This window comes from Lepisosteus platostomus, chromosome 23 (genome assembly GCF_059453375.1).
Source record: "Lepisosteus platostomus isolate fLepPlt1 chromosome 23, fLepPlt1.hap1, whole genome shotgun sequence".
NCBI lineage: Eukaryota > Metazoa > Chordata > Actinopteri > Semionotiformes > Lepisosteidae > Lepisosteus > Lepisosteus platostomus.
In genome coordinates this window covers 9,427,189-9,448,903 of record NC_142633.1, presented here as the reverse complement: position 1 = coordinate 9,448,903, position 21,715 = coordinate 9,427,189, and the positions used below count along the sequence as shown (strand labels likewise).

At 38.9% G+C, this 21,715-nt stretch overlaps 1 protein-coding gene across 8 annotated transcripts in view; it reads right to left on the bottom strand.

The window, feature by feature from the left end:
- LOC148642010 (rho guanine nucleotide exchange factor 10-like protein) overlaps positions 1 to 21,715 on the bottom strand; it is a 140,922-nt gene that overhangs the window by 16,774 nt on the left and 102,433 nt on the right. For all 8 annotated transcript variants that reach the window (XM_088617399.1, XM_088617400.1, XM_088617402.1 and 5 more), the window contains 4 exons: positions 18,115 to 18,201; positions 13,281 to 13,495; positions 11,865 to 12,022; positions 7,793 to 7,935 (listed from right to left, as the gene is read on the bottom strand). In XM_088617399.1, the coding sequence (XP_088473525.1) occupies positions 7,793 to 7,935; positions 11,865 to 12,022; positions 13,281 to 13,495; positions 18,115 to 18,201 (603 nt within the window). The remainder of the gene's footprint in view (positions 1 to 7,792; positions 7,936 to 11,864; positions 12,023 to 13,280; positions 13,496 to 18,114; positions 18,202 to 21,715) is intronic.

The following is a 21,715-nucleotide window of genomic DNA, read 5'->3' as shown; positions in this document are numbered from 1 at the left end:
CCCTGTGTGGGATCTCTGCCAGTTCCTGCAGAATTTAAAATCCCCAAGTCGCAATCTCACACAAAAGAAAATAACCTTGACAATGAAAGTGATGGAAATTGTAAGTTAAAGGAAATAGTGTACATGTCAAACAACCCTCATACATTATGATGGAAAAACATCTCTGTCAAATGTCGTCAGCAAAGTGTCACCACTTCACACACATGCTGTAACTCCATAAAACACATTGAGTATATACTTCTATGTTTCTAGAGATTTTGTGGGATATGAGGAGCTGGTCAAAAACCCACAATACACAACATAAAAAAACTGGTGCAAATCATGGACCACAGGGGCATTTACTCTATTGTTTCCAGCTGCGTCCACAAACTGGTTTGTTATTTTCACAGTACAACCCTGTTGATGACAAACGTTGATCAGTATCATGAATTTACCTATGTCATGTCTGTTCAATAACACGTCAGCTACTGTAACGTTTTAACCATTACCCTGATAATATCTTTGTTAATTTGTTATTGTTATAAGGTGCTTAATTTGTACCGGAGCTCACTGACTGCTTGTTTTAATTTCTGCAAAAGAACTTTGCTCACTTCTCCTGAATACCTTAAAAATTGACTTGACTAACACAATACAGAACAGGACACGGAGCCTTGTACTCTGCTGCACTGAACACTGTACTGTAATCTAACACTGTAGATTGTCAGGAACTGAATGGGACAGATAGTGAATGGATATTGCATTCCATTGTTGCATGCTCAAATATTCAACAACACATTTCCTCAGAAACCATGAGCAAACTGTTTGCGAAGATAATATAGTGCACTCCTAAAAGCTAATTCTAGATGAGGCTAAAAAAAAGTGCCTTGATCGAGTTAAACAGCTTTCAGTATTTTTTTAAACCAAAAATGTTTTGAAATATGGCTTTATAAAAAGAATGAAAAATACTAATAAAATTCTATAAACTTAAATTAAAAAGATAACATTGTAATAAAAAATAATATGTTAATGTCAATATGGTTGCCAGTAGGCTATATACAGTACGTAATGCATGTCTCTTTGATCTGCCCCTCTTGGGATTTGATCACAGTCATTGGCGAGCACAAACACAGGCCCATTCCCTAGACCATAGATGTGTGGTTGAGCAGAGATATGAGGCCATTTATCATGATCATGGGTCACTAAAATGCGTTCTGTTTGTTTTTTTGGTTTTGCCTTTCAGTACTGAAGGCATTTGTCATGTTATCTCAATTGGAAGTTCACGACAGGCCAAGATTACAAGATTAACTACAGTAAGTAAAATACTGCAGCCACATGAGGTTGTTGCTGATGTAGAGACCAGGCCTACTATTTCAGTTAGAATAAAATGTCATTAAAAACTTTTAAGAATCTTTGCGTGCCTTGACCAAGGTAGCTTGGGCCTCTGTCTAAATGCAGAGGAATGTGGCTAAGAGGACACTCTGATAAGAGAAATCGTAAAGCTGTATCAAAGCTGAACAGTGTAATGATATATAACGCAGTTAGGCTCTAGCCAGTGTACAAGTACATCTGGGCATTATCTTAAAGTTACAGGCCATAGTCAATCATAAAAAGGTAGATCCTCCAATGAGGTACTGTACAAGAATTATACCTGATAGGATCTCAACCAATCGCCATATCGTATCTTAAATGTAAGGGCCCAACTCATTTTTTGCTCGTTAGCCTACTGGCTCTTCTAATCTTTCCAATTAAATTGGCTATCTGACTTTTCTAGCCATGTAACTGCAAGCAGTCCAAGTCAAGACTTTTCTCCAAAAAGCCAGAACAAGAGAGTGAGTCAGTACAGAATTCTGTCTGAGATATTCTCTCTGAAAAAGAAAAAATCTTCTGTTCGCAAACCCATTGTTATTTTCGCCTGACCAACAAAATAAGACAGTTACATTCTTTCTTTTTGTTAACATCCAGAATATCCAAGCATATTCTGAACACAGCTACAGCTAGGATGAACCAAGTTGCTGTTTTGTCTACTTTTGCAACCGGACCCCAAGAAGACAAACTGTGCACAGACTGAAGTCAGGAATGTGCTACTTCGGCAGAACTGTGTAATTCCAATACAAGATGCTTAGCAAAGCAAGGCAAAACTCCTTCTTTCTCCTCTGTCTGCACCAGGACTCTCCCGCACAGAACATCTGCAAGTCAGACCACAGATCAATTCAAACAAGGTCTGTCTTAGCAGCGGGACATTGAACTCACTGTGGAAAATGGATTTTCTGAGTATAAACCTCATTAATCATATTATAATTCTCAACAGCTGAAGTGTTATTCCAAATGCACGTTTAATGTTTAGTTCACAATAGTAAATGCATATTTACTCATATCTGAGAATAAAGTGATTTAATCATACGAGACTAATAGAACCTACGAACTAGACTGTAACATGTTATAGTGGATGCGTATTTCAGCTCTGAAGTTATTAGCTCTGACCTTTGTAGTTCCTGAGCAAACAATCAGACATTTGTTTCACAGCTGATTGTTTCACTGATATATATTCTATTACATTTACTGTTTATTATGTCTGTTTTGGTTTTGTATTATATAAATAATATATTGTATATTTAGAATCTGTGCATGTGACTGTAAATGATTTGATTGGTTACTAAAAGTCATCAATAACTCTCACAATTTACTGTTACAATATGTGATTGTTATAGTAAATTAAAACCTCACTATATCTAAACTGACAAGGTTCAGGGAGATAAGTAATCACTGTGATCTGATCACAGTTACAGTATTACATGTGTGTCATCCATATCAAGCTGTGACACATTAAATGAAAACTAACACCAGGACTTAATAACCATAATAACCATGTCTTTCTTGTAGAAATGTCTTCTCAAGGTTGAGGCACTGCAGCATTTCCAGACGGACAAGAATTTCTGATTGCATTGATGCATGAATGAATAGACACAATGTATCAGGCAACTTAAGTAACAAGGTTTCCAAGATTAGCTGTGATGGCAAGGGATTCGACACTGCCTTCAATAAAAGAAGTTTAAGACTTATTTTCATGACCTGCCGCTCCACACCAACCAGGGTAAGTGAGGTGAGCAGATTTTGATGAAACCACCAGTCACTTAAACCAACCAAACCTGCCAGAAGATGCTGATCCTCCAGCATGCTGGAAGGAATAACAAATCAAGTTTCACCTCTTAGGCCAACTGGTCTCCAAGTATCTCACCAAAACTGCTTGATCAGCTCCTGTATTCTTTTAGAGTGACAGCAAAATATTAAGGCCTCCGTGGTGTAATCTGAGAGGCACAAAAACCTAACAACTTGGAATTATCCAGTATACTTCTGATAATGTTCATGGAGGAATGTATAATAGGACTCATAGTACAAATAGTAAAAACTAATATTTCAATATGGTAAATTGTATACAAAATATATATTTTCTAAGATAAGCAAGGTAAATCTGTCATTGATGTATTCATATTTCTTAGGTATCACTTGTGTATTGTACCATTGAATATATTGACAACATTATTTTTGTACTATCTTGTTCCATAGTATTTCTCAGATACATTGTCAAATGAATTATGGGAATTAATATCGATTACCTATTACTGAAAGGTTGAACAATAAAAACAGACTTCTAATTTGCTTTTTTCAAATGTAAAGTCAAAGACACCAATCCCACAGACATTTGTCTCACCTATGATTATTATGGCTTATCATTGTGAGTTTGGGACATTATTGCTAACTCCTGTCGGTAAAATGGGCATATAATGTATGTCTTACAAGGAACGTCTTTCAGGGTCATGGTATACATCAAAAAAAGAATTAAAAGTTATTTGAGACAGTCAACTGGTCTGCACTGTGAAACAGCAAGAGATAATTAAAAATATGTTTTATTATGCCCAGAGAGTACAATATGAATAATATAATGTAAATTATCATAAGGCTGTGTGAGAAGAGCTGCAATAATAGGAAGAACATACACATTTTATGAACGTGAGTTATTTTATTTACTTAAATCATTTCAAAGGCAGGAATTGCATTTCAGTCTTTATGAGAAGACATTCTGCGCTGTTACTGTGAATCCTTTGCAAGATTATAGCCTTTCAGACACAAACTTTTGGTTCAATAAACTCAATAATAAATTTGATGAAAAATATTCTAAGCAAGAAACACTGCAGGGCCAAAAAAAAAAAAAAGACCTTAAACTTTAGCGCATCTTGCTTTTCTAACGCATGAGCGCATATTGTATTGAAAACGGTGACGCAACCAGGGTAAATATCTTTCCCAAAAGGGGCACCAATTTCTTGCCTTATCCCCCCACCAATAGCTATAGTGCTTTCAATCCACTTTTTGCTGCTGTCAGCCCCTGGAACTTTCTTTATTGCACCCACTTTCTGCAAAGTACAGAAAAAATGTTCTGGGCTTTATGCACTGTAACGTCTGCATCTCAGCGGGCTGCATGCCTCATTTGCTTCGAATTATATTTCCTGGTGAGAAGCCTGTGTGCTTAAGAGTAATTCTGTCTAAATGGCACTGTTAGTGTAGGGATAGGAGAGTTTTTTTTTTTGCTAACAAAAAGGAGAGGTAGACTAACTGTCAATGGTGATCAAAGGTTGCTATCTGGAGATATCTTGACTTATAAAGCTTTTGAAAGTAGATTAAACGCCTTTGTGTGCAGATCTGCTTTTCAGGATGCTTTGTCATACTGCAATACACTGGGTGCAAGTGTCTTTTTTTTCTCAGATCACTTAAAACAAGCAAAAATGCTTAACAAATACTGTATATCAAAGCCAATTGCCACTGTGATGTATTAAGTCCTTGCACCACACTGTCACTCTGTGCACACAAACTACTAAAGCAATGCTTTATTTACGTTCCCTTACTGCAGGGGATTGGGCTGGCACACAGAGTCAATACCAGCCTGTTGTTTTAAGTGATGTTTATTGATTGAAGTTTTAGCCAAGCACACAGTAGTACTACCTGGAAATCAAGGATAACAGTGGAAGGAGTAGCACAGGTGAAACAGAAACACAGTGATTCTCTTCAGGATTTTAACAAGCCCTAGTCTCCCCCTGCTTAGTCCTTATCACACACCCCTATAGACAGACATTAAAAACCACCTCACTCTGTGCCTGCTGAACCAATGCAAAACAACAAGCCTCTAAGAGATAAGATCACTTTATTAGCCATATACAATTTCTTGCATTAGGAATCTGTCTTTTCACATACACCAGCTTGCTCTCCATGAGACACACCATTTATACAGTGCCCCTGGAGCAGTTGGGGTTAAGGGCCTAGCTCAGGGGCCCAATGGATTAGGATTCCTCTGCCGGCCGCAGGATTTGAACCGGCAACCTTCCAGCCACAGGCGCAGATCCTTAGCCACAGTGCCACCATTCTACCACTGCCTTGAATGAATTCATAAGAAAGTTTGGCTAATTTTACTTGCTGCCCTAACATCACCAATCCCACAGACAATTCTTTATCTTGTAACAAAATAATTGCAAAAACATTTCTGAATCCATCAAGGAAGGGATACTTCTGTCGGATGCAATTTTCACCACTCAATATTTAAAGATTTTGTTTGTGCTTTAAAGTAAAAGGGCAACAATATTGTATGACAATTGACAATGATGTGCCTGTCAACAGATTTTTCTTGTTCTTTGATTACTTATTGAAAAATTATGTGTCAAATGTTTCCTGCCTGTTCCTGTTTCTTTTTATTTTTCATACTTCTTTTACTGTGTAAGTAAAAATAGCTTCTGTGAAGGTATCTGAGACATCTAATGATTGGGAAACAAAATAGTGTTGTGCAAAGCTGGGAAAAAAATCTTTTGAAGACAGAGTGAAAATGTGTCAAGTAGGGAAGTTGCACTCAATGTGATAATTTTAATTTTTATAATTGATTTGATATAATTTAATCTGTGTTGTTTTGTGACTTTGATGTACAGTATATTCAATGAGGATTCAAAAAGCAGCAAGTACAAAAGCTTAGACATTTGAAAACATCTGATGTCTAGCTGTCAGACCATTGAAAAAACATTCAAAACCACAGCCCAGAAGACCCTAAAGCAGTTAAGTTAAAATGAAACTAGCAAATGTGGGTTTCACAATAAGCTAGCAGTTAGCAATAGCAATTACTGTGCCAGTCACTCTCTTACTAACCAAAACTTTAGTGTTCTAGTTTACCTGGATCCCATGGTTGTGTTTAAAAACACAGCCTGCTTATTCCTTAGTAAACCATCATGTCCTGATTCTACAAACAAAACACTATCATCAAACATAGCCTGCAGGTTTACTCATGCTGCAATGTGTTTCTTTAACACCAGCACACACTGAAATAATAACAGTGCATTCTGTCTCTGGTTCCTTCATCTTCTTTGTTGTCAGTTAAGATCCCCTTCTGTATTTCCCTTTAAATCAATTCTAATCTGTTTTATTATGAGCCTGTGCTCATTTAACATTCGCATTTCCCCATTTTTTTGGAAACAAAGTAAAACAAAGTTCTTCATTCCTCCAGCTGCCTCACTCCTTCAGATTTATCTGTAGGTGGATGTAGCCTCACACTAAGTTTGTTGTTTTTATTTTTGTAAATAGTACAGAATTTCAATTTTGTCCCGTGGCAAGTTTTAACAATCAAGGCTTTTAGGGAAGCATTAGTACAAGGTATATGCATTTACTTCCATTTTGAGGCAACTTTAAAAAGTGATCTTGTTTCAAAGCATCTGGTGCACAAGGGGCCATCTGGAGACCTGAGCGGAGTTGAGTGTGTGTTGGTGAGCCTGTGCATTTGTGAGGGGCTGAGTGACATTAGTACTTATGTACTGCTTCAGGTTTGAATTGATACAATATTCCTCACAAATCCCACAGCATCTGAGTTGAAATTCAACCTGATGCGAACACTGCAAGTCTTCTCAGCTCCTATCACCTGAAAGCTCCTCAAGCCCTCAATCATGCATTATTCAGACTCTCATGCACATATGCAGTCCAATCTTCACTCCAGAAGAGCCTTTGCAAAAACACAGCTTCACCACCCCCAAGCGATCAGCATGCTTGCAAGTCACCCATTATTTTCAACTTTGGTACAGTATCTCCGCAGACGGCATTTTATAGCCACTCTGTCATTCTGGAACCCTGGGAGAGCTGATACTGCATTAAGAGAGTCAGTGAGGTAAAGACGGGTTCTCGACTCAGTATGCACAACATGCTTGCAGAACTATACGGCACTGGCAGTCACTGAGCTACCAATGAATTTTTTCCCCAAGATGGTAAGAGCACTGAGAGGAGATGAGTGCTAAGAATGATATCGACCCAGTCATCAAATCCAACCTTATAAATGATCAAAAAAGCAAAAATAAAAAATTCTCTAGCATTATCAAGGTGTACAACTTAATATACAACACAATTAAGTCTACTGTATAATCCGTAGATCTATCAGCCCCTGTCCCAGAACGCCACTGTATTCACCTCTGTGTGTGCAGTTGTGCACAGAAATTCACACAGATGAAGCACGTCAATCTGCCAGCTGTCAGAAACAGTTACAATATATTTTATGACACGAGTTACAATTGAGAGCAGACCCCCAGGCAGGCTGATTTCAGAAGCTGATCAAGCCATTTCTTGAAAGAACATGGAGAGGCAGTACCCACGACCACTGCTCCGTGTGTAATTCCATTTCTGCTACTGTGCTAAATCCTTTCCTTCTAAGTGCTGTTCCCCTGCGGGGACAGAGCTGCTTGACGGGTTCCCATGTGGCAAGGCTCACTTCCTGGGGTGTTAGCGCTGCAGTGGTGCCTACCTGCGTGCTCAGGCTGGCGCCTTCGATGACAGTGACCCTGTTGCCACAGCTGGCCCACACTGAGTCCTCCAAGGCCAGCAGGGTGCGAATGGGCTCCGTACCAACGCTCACCTGTCGACAGGACCCTGGGTCCCACAGCTCCTCTGCACATAAACCAAAGATAAAATGACATTCATTCATCTGGAGATTTACAGTTCAAGATACAGTACTTTATTGCACAAATGCCCTAGGATTTCCAAATTTTTTCCAAATTAAATTTAAAAAATGAAAGAAGTTGTCCATACAAATTGTTCAAGGTAGTTGAACAATTACCAATGCAATAGGTGATATTTTAGGGTGCCCAAGTGGCATACTGTATAACCCTCCCAGTACTGTGATACAAGAGAGGAACTGTCATATTTTAATGAAAGGCACAATTAAAATAAGACAATTGAGCTTGTAAATTGCTCATATCCTGATTGTCATCACTTAATTAATGTGTGCAGCAAACACATCACACTGATCAGCTCAGGTGGGTAGCTGCGTCAGCATGCGTAGTCTGCAAAGGAACAAGTAATAGGTTTATTCCATGCTGAAAAGAGAAGAAAGAAAAACACTGTTTTGGCTGTGAAGCCTTCTTCAGGTGTGAGCTAATCAGCTGTTCACTTTTCCTACCACTGATCACACTAAACTAACAGTTGATCACTGTGACTCACTAATTCCTTAGGTCAGTTTATTGATGAATGATTATTATTGAACAGAAGATAAATTCCAGCTCTCAAGTAATACTGCAGAATACAGCAGAAATGCAGCAGAAAGGAAACTTTAATACCTACTGTACAAATGAATTTGACCCTGTATGATCATTTGTATTCCATAACCCAAATACTACAGAGTGATTTTGTGCCACATCATTAAGTAAAAATGCAAATTTTAGTGAAGATGTAGTAGTTAATGTAATAATAATAATATTAATAATAATAATAATAATAATAATAATAATAATAATAATAATAATAATAATAAACTTTATTTTATATAGCACCTTTAAAGGTGGCTTCTCAAAGCGCTTTGAAGAATGTACAGTATGTTCTTGTTGCTTTCCTTTTAAGAGCAAGTTTAATATCTCCTCCTGTTTCAAAGTGTCCTGGGGATTGTGTGGCCATATGCTCCCCCTGCAAATGCTGAGTGACTGACTGACTAGATGCCCACACCTTCACCTTCATGGCAGTCTGCACACGCAGGTTTCTGAACAATGCAATCAAGGAGGAGGTGGAGGTGGAGGAAAAGGGTTTTCATGTTCTGTGTATAGATATACAGCTCCCCGGCTCTCTGAGGATTGCTAGGGGATACATTAAGGAAGTAGATGTCCATATGAAAGTTACCTTGCACTATATACTGTAAGGAGGGCTGAAGCATTTCAGAAACATGAAAATTGGGAAAAACATAGAATATACTGTAATGTCGTCTTACCAAACCAGAAACATTTCTACCACACTCTTTTATCCTGATAAAAATAGGCTCCCATATAAAGCCCATAGGCCAATACAAAATGCTGTTACCCACTAAACAGGATATCTGTTTGTTTATTTAGAAAATCTGCATTCTGCAGTACTTTCCAACATGATTCTATTTTTCTACATTGAAATGAAAATAAAGCCCTCCAACAGTGCCCTCCTAGAATTTTTTTAAGTTGTCTTTGTATAAATTATTTTGTTCAGTGTCAGAAAACGAAAATGACCTTTTTCTACTCTTTTTTAATTATAGGACCCACATGATAGTCACTGTGCAAAGGTACGTTACATAAGCCCTTGCTTCACAATGTGTTAATGGAACAGAATTAGGAAGGAAGTGCAGTGAGCCTTTTAATTAACATTTTGAGTTGTTTACTTCTGCTTTTGAAACATTAATAGCTTTACACTGCTTTGTGATTTCCCCATGTTAATTGCCCAGCCTAATTTAAATGTCAGTCTTCTTTCTTTTAAAATTGCAAGTTGTACAAACTGGCTCCTACAATTCACGCTTCAGAAACTTCTATCAGACTGCCACTGCAGTGAAAAGTGTCTTGCAGTGAGATTTCCTATAATGTTCCCAACAAGGCACACCAGGCTCAATTGCCTTTTAAAATACTAAAACAAAAACTGTAAACTTTGGATACAATTCAAGTCACCCTGGATAAGGGTATTTACAAAAAAAAAAAACGAATACATGCATGAATACAAAAGGGTGTCAAAATAATAACAACAGGATTAATATCTAATCCTACATCTTGAATACCATCTAATCGAAGAACATATGATTATGTGATCACATTTGTACTCACAGTTTTATGGGTAAAATGCATGGGGGGAATAGCACACAATATAATTTTACTAAACTTAATTGAACAAGGAAAACAGTTCCTGCAAATTGTTGTCTTCTTTGAGGTGGACACAGTTGGTATATTTTACTGCTGTCAGTATGGGCAGGCTGTGCTTAGCTTTCTGGGGCTGCTATTCATGACAGACTCTGTTTTCATTTGAAAGACATTGGTGTGAGGGCACAAATCAGGTATCCTCAGTTCAACAGGCAGTTTGAAAGGGATCATTGTTAGACTGGATTATGTTTCACACGGCAGGTGATACTTGATTATTGTCTGCTGTTTGAACATGTCTCACTTTATATAAAATAAGAAATAAAAATCCCATCAATGACATTGCCTACTGTATACAATAGAGCCAGGTGCTCTTCAAATCAGATTTTAAAGGGCCCACATTCATTTATTGCTTATGTTTTGTTACTAATACTTCACAGGGTGATTAAAAATAATAAAGGCAAAAATATTTCTACTCATTTACTCAATTATAACAAATTGTATACAAAACCTAATTTGCAAAGACATGCAATGGAGAAATTTAGATGTGAAATTTGGAAAAAAACCCTGTGAAGCCAGGTATGGAAGACTTGCATCATTTCTCAGTTTCATTTTCATAATTCTCTGATGCAGGTCATTCTATTCCACTCTATCTGAGATACTTTTACTGATATATCACTAAATTTATAAAGGGAATATTTAGCTAACATTGTATGTTGTGTTTTCCCATGCTTCTGTAAGTGTATTCATTTTATGATTTTTCTGTGAAGGACTGGAAACCCACTTTTACAGCACTCAATACAGTCCTGTCATGGACTTTGGGATGTGCTCTGGGATTCTCTACCACCTACGCCTGATTATATGAAAAATACCATCGCTGTGATTCTCTTTCCCTTTAATATTTTTCCTGGGCACCATGTAAGAGCTAAGCATTAACCTGTTTGACATTGCGCCAGAATCAATCCGAGATTATGTTGTAAGATAACCAGCAGCCAAGTGAAGTGAAAATTATTGATATGGCACTCTTTCACGTTCTGAACCTCTCATTCTGAATCAATCCCAGATCAACTCAAAAATGCTATACCTGCTTTACATCCCCCCAAGCCAACAAACTTCTATGAATAAACTCCCACCATAAATGAGAAGAAAGACCAGACTCACTTTATCACGAACGAAGACATTCTAGTGCTCCAGCTTACTTCTCTTGCCTAGAGATGTGGCAGCTCAATTGGAAAACCATTTCACAAAGTGCTTCTTTAAAAATCCATCTACAGTGTACAGTAGTTTAGACTGAAGACAAGTTCATACACATCAACTCACAGATAAACTTCACGACAAAAGTTCCTAAACCCTGTAACATTGTAAGGATTATCGGTTAAATCAGAATATTACAGGCGGCACTGAGGCGCAGGGGTTGGTATAACTGCCTCACAGCGCTGGGGCCCTGTCTGTGTGGAGGTTGTATGTTCTCCCTGTGTTTGTGTGGGTTTCTTCTGGGGGCTCCGGTTTCCTCCTACAGCCCAAAGACTGGTGGCTGGAAAAATTGGCTGCGGTGTGAGTGTGTGTATGTCTGTTTCTGTGTGTGCCCTGCGACTGGAAGAGATCGCTGTCTCGTCCGGGGTGTACCCTGCCTTGCGCCTGTTGCTTGCTGGCATAGGCTCCAGCTCTCCTGTATTGGATAAAGCAGTTAGAAAATAAATGAATAAATGGAAAACCCAAAATAAAAAGAGACAAACTCACCGCCGTTCTTACGGCTATAAACAGCTACCGTCCCATCTATCAGCCCAGCAAACAGGAAGTTGGCAGAATGTTTCAGGCACAGAACTGGACACCTCTCTGGGCTATGGAAGATCAGCAAGCACTGGGCGGCTGTGTCCACACTGCCATAAATGAGGATGCTGGGAATAGGAATTTCAAAGAAGACAGTTGAGGAGGCATGTTTCTGCATGACTAGACTAGTTTAGTAACGTTTAGGGTACCACGTTCTCAGTCTTCACTAAAACAAAGTATCAGCTTGTTTGGATGTTTTAATTTGAAGAGTTAATGAAAATGAAATTGTTATTTCCATTGATTTTAAAAAGATATATGTTATTTATATTAATAAGGTAAGCTTTCTTAAGATATTTTACAAAAAAAAACATTTCAAGGCAGTGCTTGATGAGGCAAAGCTTCATTATGCCATAATTTATAAGATTGATTGATCATTGATTAACAATTGCTTAAAAACTCCCTCTACTTCCATATACTCCATATCATATTTCAGTGCTAAATATATTTCACATAAATGTTAACACAAAGTAGAATAACTTGCCAACAAACATTATTAATGTTGTATTTTTTGTATTCAGCATATGGGTTTGTGAACAGCACAGCTATTGGCAGCGATTTGTTCTGCATTTTGTTTTTTCTGTGCTTGCAGTTTCAATTTTTCTACTTCTGGCAGCGGTTTTTGCCTCTCGCTAAGCTTTTAAAATACATAACTCGGCAAGATATTGTCAGAACAACTTCAAAATGCTTCAAAGTGATTATTGATGAATCTGCAATGTAGACAGTTTCTTCAGTCTTTCTGCTCTGCAGCCCTGGCTGCCATCATGCTAACTTAGATTAACATGTGCTGGCTGCACCCGTGCAGAAATCGGAACTATCTGGCAGTCCAACAAGATACAGTGCGTTTTATCTGTGGAAGCGGACAGCTTTAGAAAACAAGCTTGATTGCTTCTGTTTTGCTCAAAAATTGAGAACTGCGCTGTTGCTGAGTGCCCTCTGGTTGCTGAAACTGAAGTGTTAGCAGTGTTAATGACACAAATACCATTGCAGTCCTGCTCCCTTTAATGCTGAAACAGTAATGTAAAACAAACAGTACAAATTAACGGCTTTTAAGGTACAGTTCTTTGTTATTCATTCATTAAGTCTATTTTTGGTATATGTACAGTATATGTATCTTTGGTCCTTTGTGGTTTGTGACGATGAGCTTCATGCTCATGCTTAGTTGCTACTGTATATGTGCTATATACAGTAAGAGACATACTGTATGGAACACATGCTTGCATGTCAGTCCCTCGGCAGGCTGTGCCCAGGTTAGAGTAGGAATGCAAGCCTGGGAGGAGGACGTGAGGAGCAGATGTTCTGCAGCGAGAGGTTTGTAAGATCGCTCACCTGCCATCCCTCAGCCCCGCGCAGATGGTGTTTCCCACCCCGCTCGTCCGCTCGCCGGCCCCGGGCTCAGCGTCCTCCGGAGGGCTGGGCTCAGTCACGTACTCCAGGCACAGGACCGGCGCCCCCACCTGGAAGGACTTGACCGCCCGCGGCGTGGGTCTGTTCAGGGAGAAGATGTCCACCTGGCCTTGACTCGAGTCGCTCCCACTGGCCACCTGCATGCAGGGAGAGAGAGAGGGGGAGAAACACACTGCACTTACTGTATGATCTGTTACACACTGCCACTAGCAGGTTTTAGCATCTGATACTGTGCACTTTACCGCTGCAATTTAATTTACAGTATGCTTGGAACATACTTATCTTCCTTTTTATAGCAATTTTGTTTCCTATGTGCTGTTGTTTCTCCTTTCTAATTCATAGCTCTAGCTATAACTACTTCCTAAGAAAACACTTTGTTGGACAGTGAATGAGAAAAAGGTGAAATGCCTAAGTCCAGCCACCAGACAAATTGTAACATGAGATGTAACAGATTAAGCACATAACCCATTGTTTCAAATGTTTTTTTCACTTGTGATCATCCATCAAAGAAGACTTTAAAGAGTAAATCATTTCCATTGTGATTTGATTATCACGCATCGTGGCTGATGTGGAGTTTGTATGTACTTAGAATGAGAAACCCAGTTTAAAAGTATTAAGGTCTGAGTCCAGCCCTGGAGAAAAGGGAGCACTTTTGTCATCAATAGTGTATTTCTAGTGCATGTACAGTACACAATACAGTGGCAAGAGAAGAGAATATACACTGTAGGCTGAAAGCATCTTAATATTCAGGCTAGAAAAGTGATTTGCCGAAATCAAGGCTTCAAGGCATCAATATTGCTTTTCCAAGACACTTTCAGATCATTACTAGAGATTCAATTATGTTACTGAAAAAATATGGATTTTTGAATTGCCATAAAATACAATGCAACATTACTTTTGTTACCTGTGACCTATAGAAATATAATAATTGGAGTACAAACGAAATAAGTGCAAAGGTACAGGTTTAAAACTTCTTCAATATTCAAAAAGACCAATAGACTCTTATAAAGTATGATGGAGTTTGCAATACCAACATCTCTTAGAAATTATGTCAATATCATGCCATGTGGACCACAGAAAGGGGTTGTACCCAATATCTTTGTAAACTATGGTTTTTAAAAGGGACTGACTGAAACCTTCATATGAGCAAACTAAAATAAAATATTGTTAATATTTAGAGAACAGTACTAAATTGACCAGAGTTGGGAAAAAGGTCCCAAAAACCCCATTACTAAAAGCTGAGAGAGGATTTTAATTCTGTGCTTATCTTTGGTGAGATGTGTTCAGGCCTTCCAAGGATTTTCTCTCTGGACTCAGACTCTCCTCAGACCTCAGTCTGGGATTCACTGCTATACAAGATGAGCAATTTTCCAGGCCACATAAATTATTTTAGAATCTAGGTGTACTGTGTTAGCGCTGGGTGAATTTAACATGGGAGGCAGGTCCGTTGAATGAAGAAACTTCCAAATATAGTCACTGCTCTGTCGTTTACATGTGATCATGCACTAGCTTTGGAAACTGTCAATGCACAGGGTCAGGGATTATTGAAGGTATCAGATACAAAGGGATTTACAGGCAGGGTGACAGCTGTGCAGGGAGTCACAGGTACAACCAGACAAGTCTTATAGTGGCTGAGTTTGAACAGAGAACATGAAACCCCTTTTTTCCCTCCCTGTTGCACATTGTTGCTTAATGACAACATTCTCTCACACAGGACAGTATCATCACTGCATGTTACAGAAGATTTCTGCTGCTCAGAGAGGTTTACCATCATCATCAGCATGGCTGGTGGTTTTATCCAACCATATATATGGAGGGTTTTATTACTTATTTGTCATTTCATATGAAAATTTGGATAACCATTTACAGTATACAGTTATGTTTTCTGGATATTGATTCTGGCAATATGGGTAATGTAACTTGCTGAAGAGTACAGCAGCAGAGTCCACCCTGGGATTTTAAGTGCTCTACACTGCCACTTTGGTATGTTAGAAATTGTCAAAATTTCTTATTAACTCAGATTCTGTAATTGATCCATCTGATCATTTAAGCAGGTCCTCCCAAGATTAATATTGCCATACTACAGCCAGCCAGTCTGAAGATTATAAAATCTATTCACTAGGTACAATCTTTCATATGCCTGGTGTACTGTGCTGTAGCACAGGAGATGAGACACAAATCCACCATCAGCTCGTGCTGTAGTGAGTCATCACCCTGCACAGTTTTACATTAAAAAATAAAAAAATTCACATGGTAAATAAAAGTGATCCATAGCTTCTCCAGTCTATTTTGAGGTTTAATAAAACTAGAATCAAGCATTAATCTTTATCCTTGCAAAAAACAAGACAGTAGGCTCTCTGCATTTTGATACAATTCCCATTGGAACGCACTTTTTACAGTGCTTCTCAAATCATGACATTTATGTAATCACCCTTTTTGTAGGAAATGGCATTTCACATTTTACATTTTTTGATTACTCCAGATGGCAGCACAGTAGTGCAGTGGTTAGCATTGCTGCCTTGCAGTGCTGGAGCCCTGGGTTCAATTTGTGGGGTGCTGTCTGTGTTGAGTTTGTATGAGCTTTCTGAGTTCATGTGGGTTTTCTCCAAGTGATTCAGTTTCCACCCACAGTCAGAAGACACACTGGTAGGGAAAGTGGGTTCTAGGAAAATTGGCCCTGGTGCCAGTGTGTGCCCTGCAATGGACTGGCGTCCCATCCAGGTTGTACCCTGACTTTTGTGCGTATTGCTTGCGGGGTTAGGCTCTGGCTCCACCACGTCCACGTTTTGGATAAAGTGGACAGAAAATAGATGAGCAAACTGGATGGATGAATTACTCCAGATTCCAGAATCTCCAGTTACAGCTATCTGCAATCTTTTTTTATTCAAAAGGGCTAGCTACAGTAGATAGCTGTAATTTTAATGGGTAAGGGATTCCTGGTGTCTCCACTTACTGAGCTGTGCAGCCTGATGAGAAACCCAGACACCTTCATATGTGTAATAGTAAGTATGTATTGTAGGCTGATGTTGGTGGAAGCCTATCTAGATACCAAGCACAATGCACTTGAGCCTCTGCTGCTTTCTAAAGAGCCACTCTGTCGAGTTTGTACTTCTGTTGGCAAATGAATGAAGGCATTCCTGCAAACATAATTATCTTCTAAAAGATGCTGTTGCAAATCCATCCATTTTCTAACTGCTTCATCCATTTCAGGGTCTCAGCAGAGCTGGGGCCTATCCCAGAAAGCAACAGGTGCAAGGTGAGATACATCCTGGACAGGGTGCTAGTCAATTGCAGGGCACACACACACACTCACACTGTATGCTCTACCAGTACGTCTTTGGACTGTGGGAGTGAACCAAAGTAACCAGATGAAACCCATGTAAACAAGGGGAAAACAAACAAATTTCAGGCAGATAGCACCCCAGGTCTGGCGTTGAACCCAGTGCCCCAGAACTGTGAAGCAGCATGCTAACCACTGCACTGTGCTGCACTGTCACCACAAGCCTGTAGTTTCTATTCTACAGAAGGAAAGAAATAACTTTTTTTCTGAAACTGAAAACATGACAAAGTGTGTGCCATATTTGGTAAAAAAAGGTTAAAATAAAGCCGATGAAAACAGAACTGAAACAGCATTGTAGAGACTGGGAAGGGGAGTGCATGTGTGTGAATACAGTATGTGCTTTTCAGTCCATGATTAGTGCCATCAAAGATTCGAGAAGCTTGTCATTTGGGTTCATTCTTTGAAGATGGTGCAATAAGAACCAGAAATTATTTTCTTTCTTGTAGGTTTTCCATTTATGACAAAGAACTTTCTTACAGTTTTTTGTCTTGTGAACATGAAGTTTGATGTGTAGAACCAATTGTCTATCATCGTCTATCGGTTTAAGAGAAGGACAGAATATGGATCTACAAACAACATCCATATTTCTACATAACTTCACAACCCTTAGCTTGAAGTACAGTACATGATATTATTTTAATACTGTCATTTTATTTAGATCATTTTATCATTATTAGGTTCATACACAATAATTTATCTGGCAAATGATAAAACAAAGCATCTTAAAGTGTTTTGCTTGTGTCTTTCCCCATAAAGGCAACATACTGTAATTACAAATAATTAGCAGTCATTTAAAAAGATACAAAACAAGATTTGCCAAGATGACAACTGGGAAGAGATAGGGAGCAAAATTAATTTGGTGGCCAGTTTTTATCATGTTCATCTGGTAATGGAATTGTAACAGTTACTCTGATGATCATTAAGGTATTACACATTGAGGTCCTGTAGAATGGCAATATGCAACCTTCAAATATTAAATACTTATGAGGTTAGGTTAATGTTAGGACTAGTTTTAGTGTTCAAAATTTTCAATTACCAAATATCAATTTAACACTTATTTTTTAAACTAAGAGTCATTAAATGCACAAATACTGTGAGATACTGATTAAAACTTTCCCTGTGTAACTCTTTTACAACTTGAGAGTTTTAATTTCCAACAGCATTTATACATTGCTGTCAGCTTTAATAAATAGGAACATCCTCAAGTCTTCCTGTCACATTTAAAACCTTTTTTTATCTTTTACAACTACACTGGACAAAAATCTTTATTACAGAACTCACTCAGTGTAGCAGTCTAGGTGACCAACAAATCCCACTAGAGCACCTAACCAGGTCATTACTTCTCTCAGCCGATGGACAGCAACTTACTAAATGAGGGATTCAAACAAAAAGTTGAAAGAAGGAAGATGGACTTACCCAGAGGTAGCCTTGGGGCAAGGAGGTGCTGGCCGCTGAGAATCCCAGCAGAGCGCACTGGACTGGGTTGTGAAGAGCAGCTTCCAGCTAAAAATGGAAGAGAAAATTAATTTGACTGTGAAGCGAATCTGAATGAATGTGTGAGTGTGAAAGCCGCTCTGATGTGATCTGAGCAAGCTGGTGACTCGGAGGAGTGATGACAACAAGGAGAAGCCGATGCAGCGGATGGCTTCCTCTGCGTTGTGTCCAATGAACACCTAGGCACACCAGGTAGAGGTCTGCGATTTTATTTCCTTATAGAACATAAAACACGTGGGCTTAACACACGCTAAATGTCTCTCTCTCTCTCCCGATTGGCATCCACAATGCGTCTGAGGAATCACCAGAAAAACGTGACGTCTATGACGCCCAGGGTGCACCTTAATTGACGCCCCACCAACAACAAAATGTCGCAAAGCCAACTATATACTGTACATAAAACGGAACTAATTTTGGGGACGTTCATAAAAATAAAATAATAAAATAACATAAAATAAAAGGTTATATACCATGGCTCAACACACCTGGCTACACCTAGCATTCCCCCTTAATGAAAAGCCTTGGGAATGGAGCTGGGATCACCAGATCAACACTAGATTTAGCCTGTGGTGGTCAGGGTTCAGATCTCTTCCCAAGCACAGCTAGAGTAGGTCTGGTTTTGGAGCAGCTCTAAAATGTAAAAGAGAGTACCTACAGATCCATCACAAAGTCTGTCAGGAAGATGTTTGCACCTGAAAATCGGGAAATATACAGGTCAAGGTACTGAGCTAACCTTCTTTTCACAAAGGGCCATGTGCACAGAGCTTTTCCTCCAGGCTCAGACAGACATATTTGTTTCAGAAAAGGGCAGAAAAAGGCTCCTAGTGACACACATCCCAGAAGAAACAATTAAATCGCCAACTGGGAGAATCAAGAAAACATTAAACGACTTGTTCCAACTTCATATAAATGCAATTAATTCATTTATTGTTCTTGTTTAAGACGGTGGTAGATAGGGGACAGATGGCGAGAAATGGCTCTAACTGCACCATATCCTGGAGGAGGCTAGCTAATTGAAATCCCCTCACAGCTTCAGACTGAGCTCAGAATCTGGGATCAAAAGGCATGCCTAGATAATCAGAGAAACCAATCACATTAAGGACAGAAGGCTTTACACAAAGACTGCTGTATCTGTTGCTTTTGCCTAGCCCATGTGCCAGATCTCTCTACAAATCAGAAAGACGGCAGACGGTCTGCTGACCAACACGATGAGTGTGGTGGACCCAGTGGCCTTCCTCTCTCTGACAAGGACAGACCAAACACCTTCCTCACCCCACTGACTGGCTGGAAACCCGCCCAAGTGGAGGCAGTGTGACAGCTGACCGGCTGGTGGAGGCAGCATGGTGTTTGGTGATGAGGAAGGAAGGGAGGGTGTTGTGGTAGACAGACGGTAAATTTAATTGCTCAGCGGGGGGCAACAGCCTTCTGCCCTTTAATGCTGCTCCCAAATAAACGGAGTATAAATCAGAAACAATTAATTGCTGCACCCCCCTACCTCCACCCCCTTAAGACCTATACACAAACACAAGCATACAAATACCAGCCAGATGATGACTTCATCCCATCTGTCCAGCCCGAGTCTCACTCCCCCACCCTCGCCCCTGCCACGATTTTTATATTTATTTAAATTTATGGAGCAGATGCACTGACTGTTCTGCCTCTCTATCTCTCTCTTTTTTAGTTTTTCTTTATCCCCCCTCCACCTCTAACAACAACAGCAATTTCTAATTGGTAATTAAACGACAGCCATAAACGGCCGCGTATGGAGGTCTTGAAGGTTTGTAGGAAAGGCAGGATAATGGATCGCTTGGCTCTCGGCCTAATTATGAGGAGGAGATGTCTTATTTTTTCACACACAAAAAAAGAAAAAGTTTACTCCTCTGATTCAATGGCTAGTCCCTCTGCTTCGAAGGCAGTCCAGAACATATTGTAGATACCAACCCACTGTGCAGGTGACATTTATAGTGGACTGTGACCCAAACAATTTACTTTTACCAAAGCATCACTGCTTTAATCATCCAAAATAGAAACAGATTTGGATTTCATCTTTTTGATGGGCATAATGCAATACGAGATACTGAACAGCTTTTCTCCATAGTGCATAGACAGATGTACTGGGAGTTAGCTTGTGAAAACAACTGAAGAATATGACCTTAACATTAGCCCCTACTTTCCACACATACTTAGATGTTATGAAAGACCTTGAATAGCACTTTAATCTAGTGCCGTTTTGAGTAGGAGTATTCTTTCAATCTCATTTAACACAGCAATTTTGATTACTACTTGGCAGTAATATTACATTTTCCTACTGCTGAGACGCAGGGAAAAAAGGCATTTACAATGTCTTTGCAGGTTTAGTTTGAAATCATACTTATTTGCTCTCACCTGCAAATTGTTTTCTTGAATGAGAAAGCAACCATATACAATACATCCTCAAATCGCAAACTGTGTTGTCAAAACTAATCTGAAAGCATTTTTTTTTTTATTTGGCAATTGGTAATCATTTCACTGTATAGGTATTTTTTAACAGCTGCCAGTTTTAACCAATCCTAGATGTAAGACTTAAAACCAAGGAGACAGTTTTAGTTGTGTTGCAATGTAAGTGAAATATCTTACGTATTGTACTATTGTACTACTGTACAGAAAGAATAAATTATGTCAAAACCCCTCAGATGAGAAAAGGACAAATAAAAAAGAGTGTATGAAGAGGCGGGTAAATTAAATAAAAACTGAAAAGTAAATTTCTCAACACTGTCAAATAGGAAACCTGTCGCTGTACCTTTCTATGACAGTTCAACCTCAGTGGGCTGAGCTGCTGACATCCTCCAGCCCACTAGGTGGCGATGAATATATCTGTGGGGCTGCTACAGATGGGTACACAGCAGAAGGCACACTGATCAATGGTGTTCTATGCAGTGCATGGTTGGCAAAGCAAGGGAACTATACGTATCAAACAGTGACAAAAGCCATTCAATTACTGGATACATGTACTTTTTCATATAGCTAGCTAGCTTCAAACTCACCAGTTCTCTTGTTACAATGTTGAATTGTCAGCATAGTTCTGGATATATTTATACAGAAGCAGTGAACTTATTTTGAATTTTGCAGACCTGTTGGTGTTCATTCACTCTGTAATTCAATATATTTAATCATTCATTTTATTCTTGAATGTACTTCAGAAATGATTCATAAAATGTTCATTTTAATTACAGTTATTACTAGATAATACTTCAATCTTTATTTTAGAGTTCCATTCATAAAAATGCACAAGCAAGTAACAATTAATCTGTTTTCAATAAATGAATAATGGTACAAGAGCCATAATTATGCATTAAGCAAGAATTTGTGGGCAATTATATTTTGAATTTCAAGATGAAGTTTTCCATAATGGATAAACTTTTATCTTGTGCTTTAAAGTACCAAGACAAAGACCTAGTCAGCAGTTGTCCTTTAATAATAATAGGATCTTTTCATTTTGTCTTACATGTTTGATGAGTCATTAATTTGTTCTGTTCAGTATGTG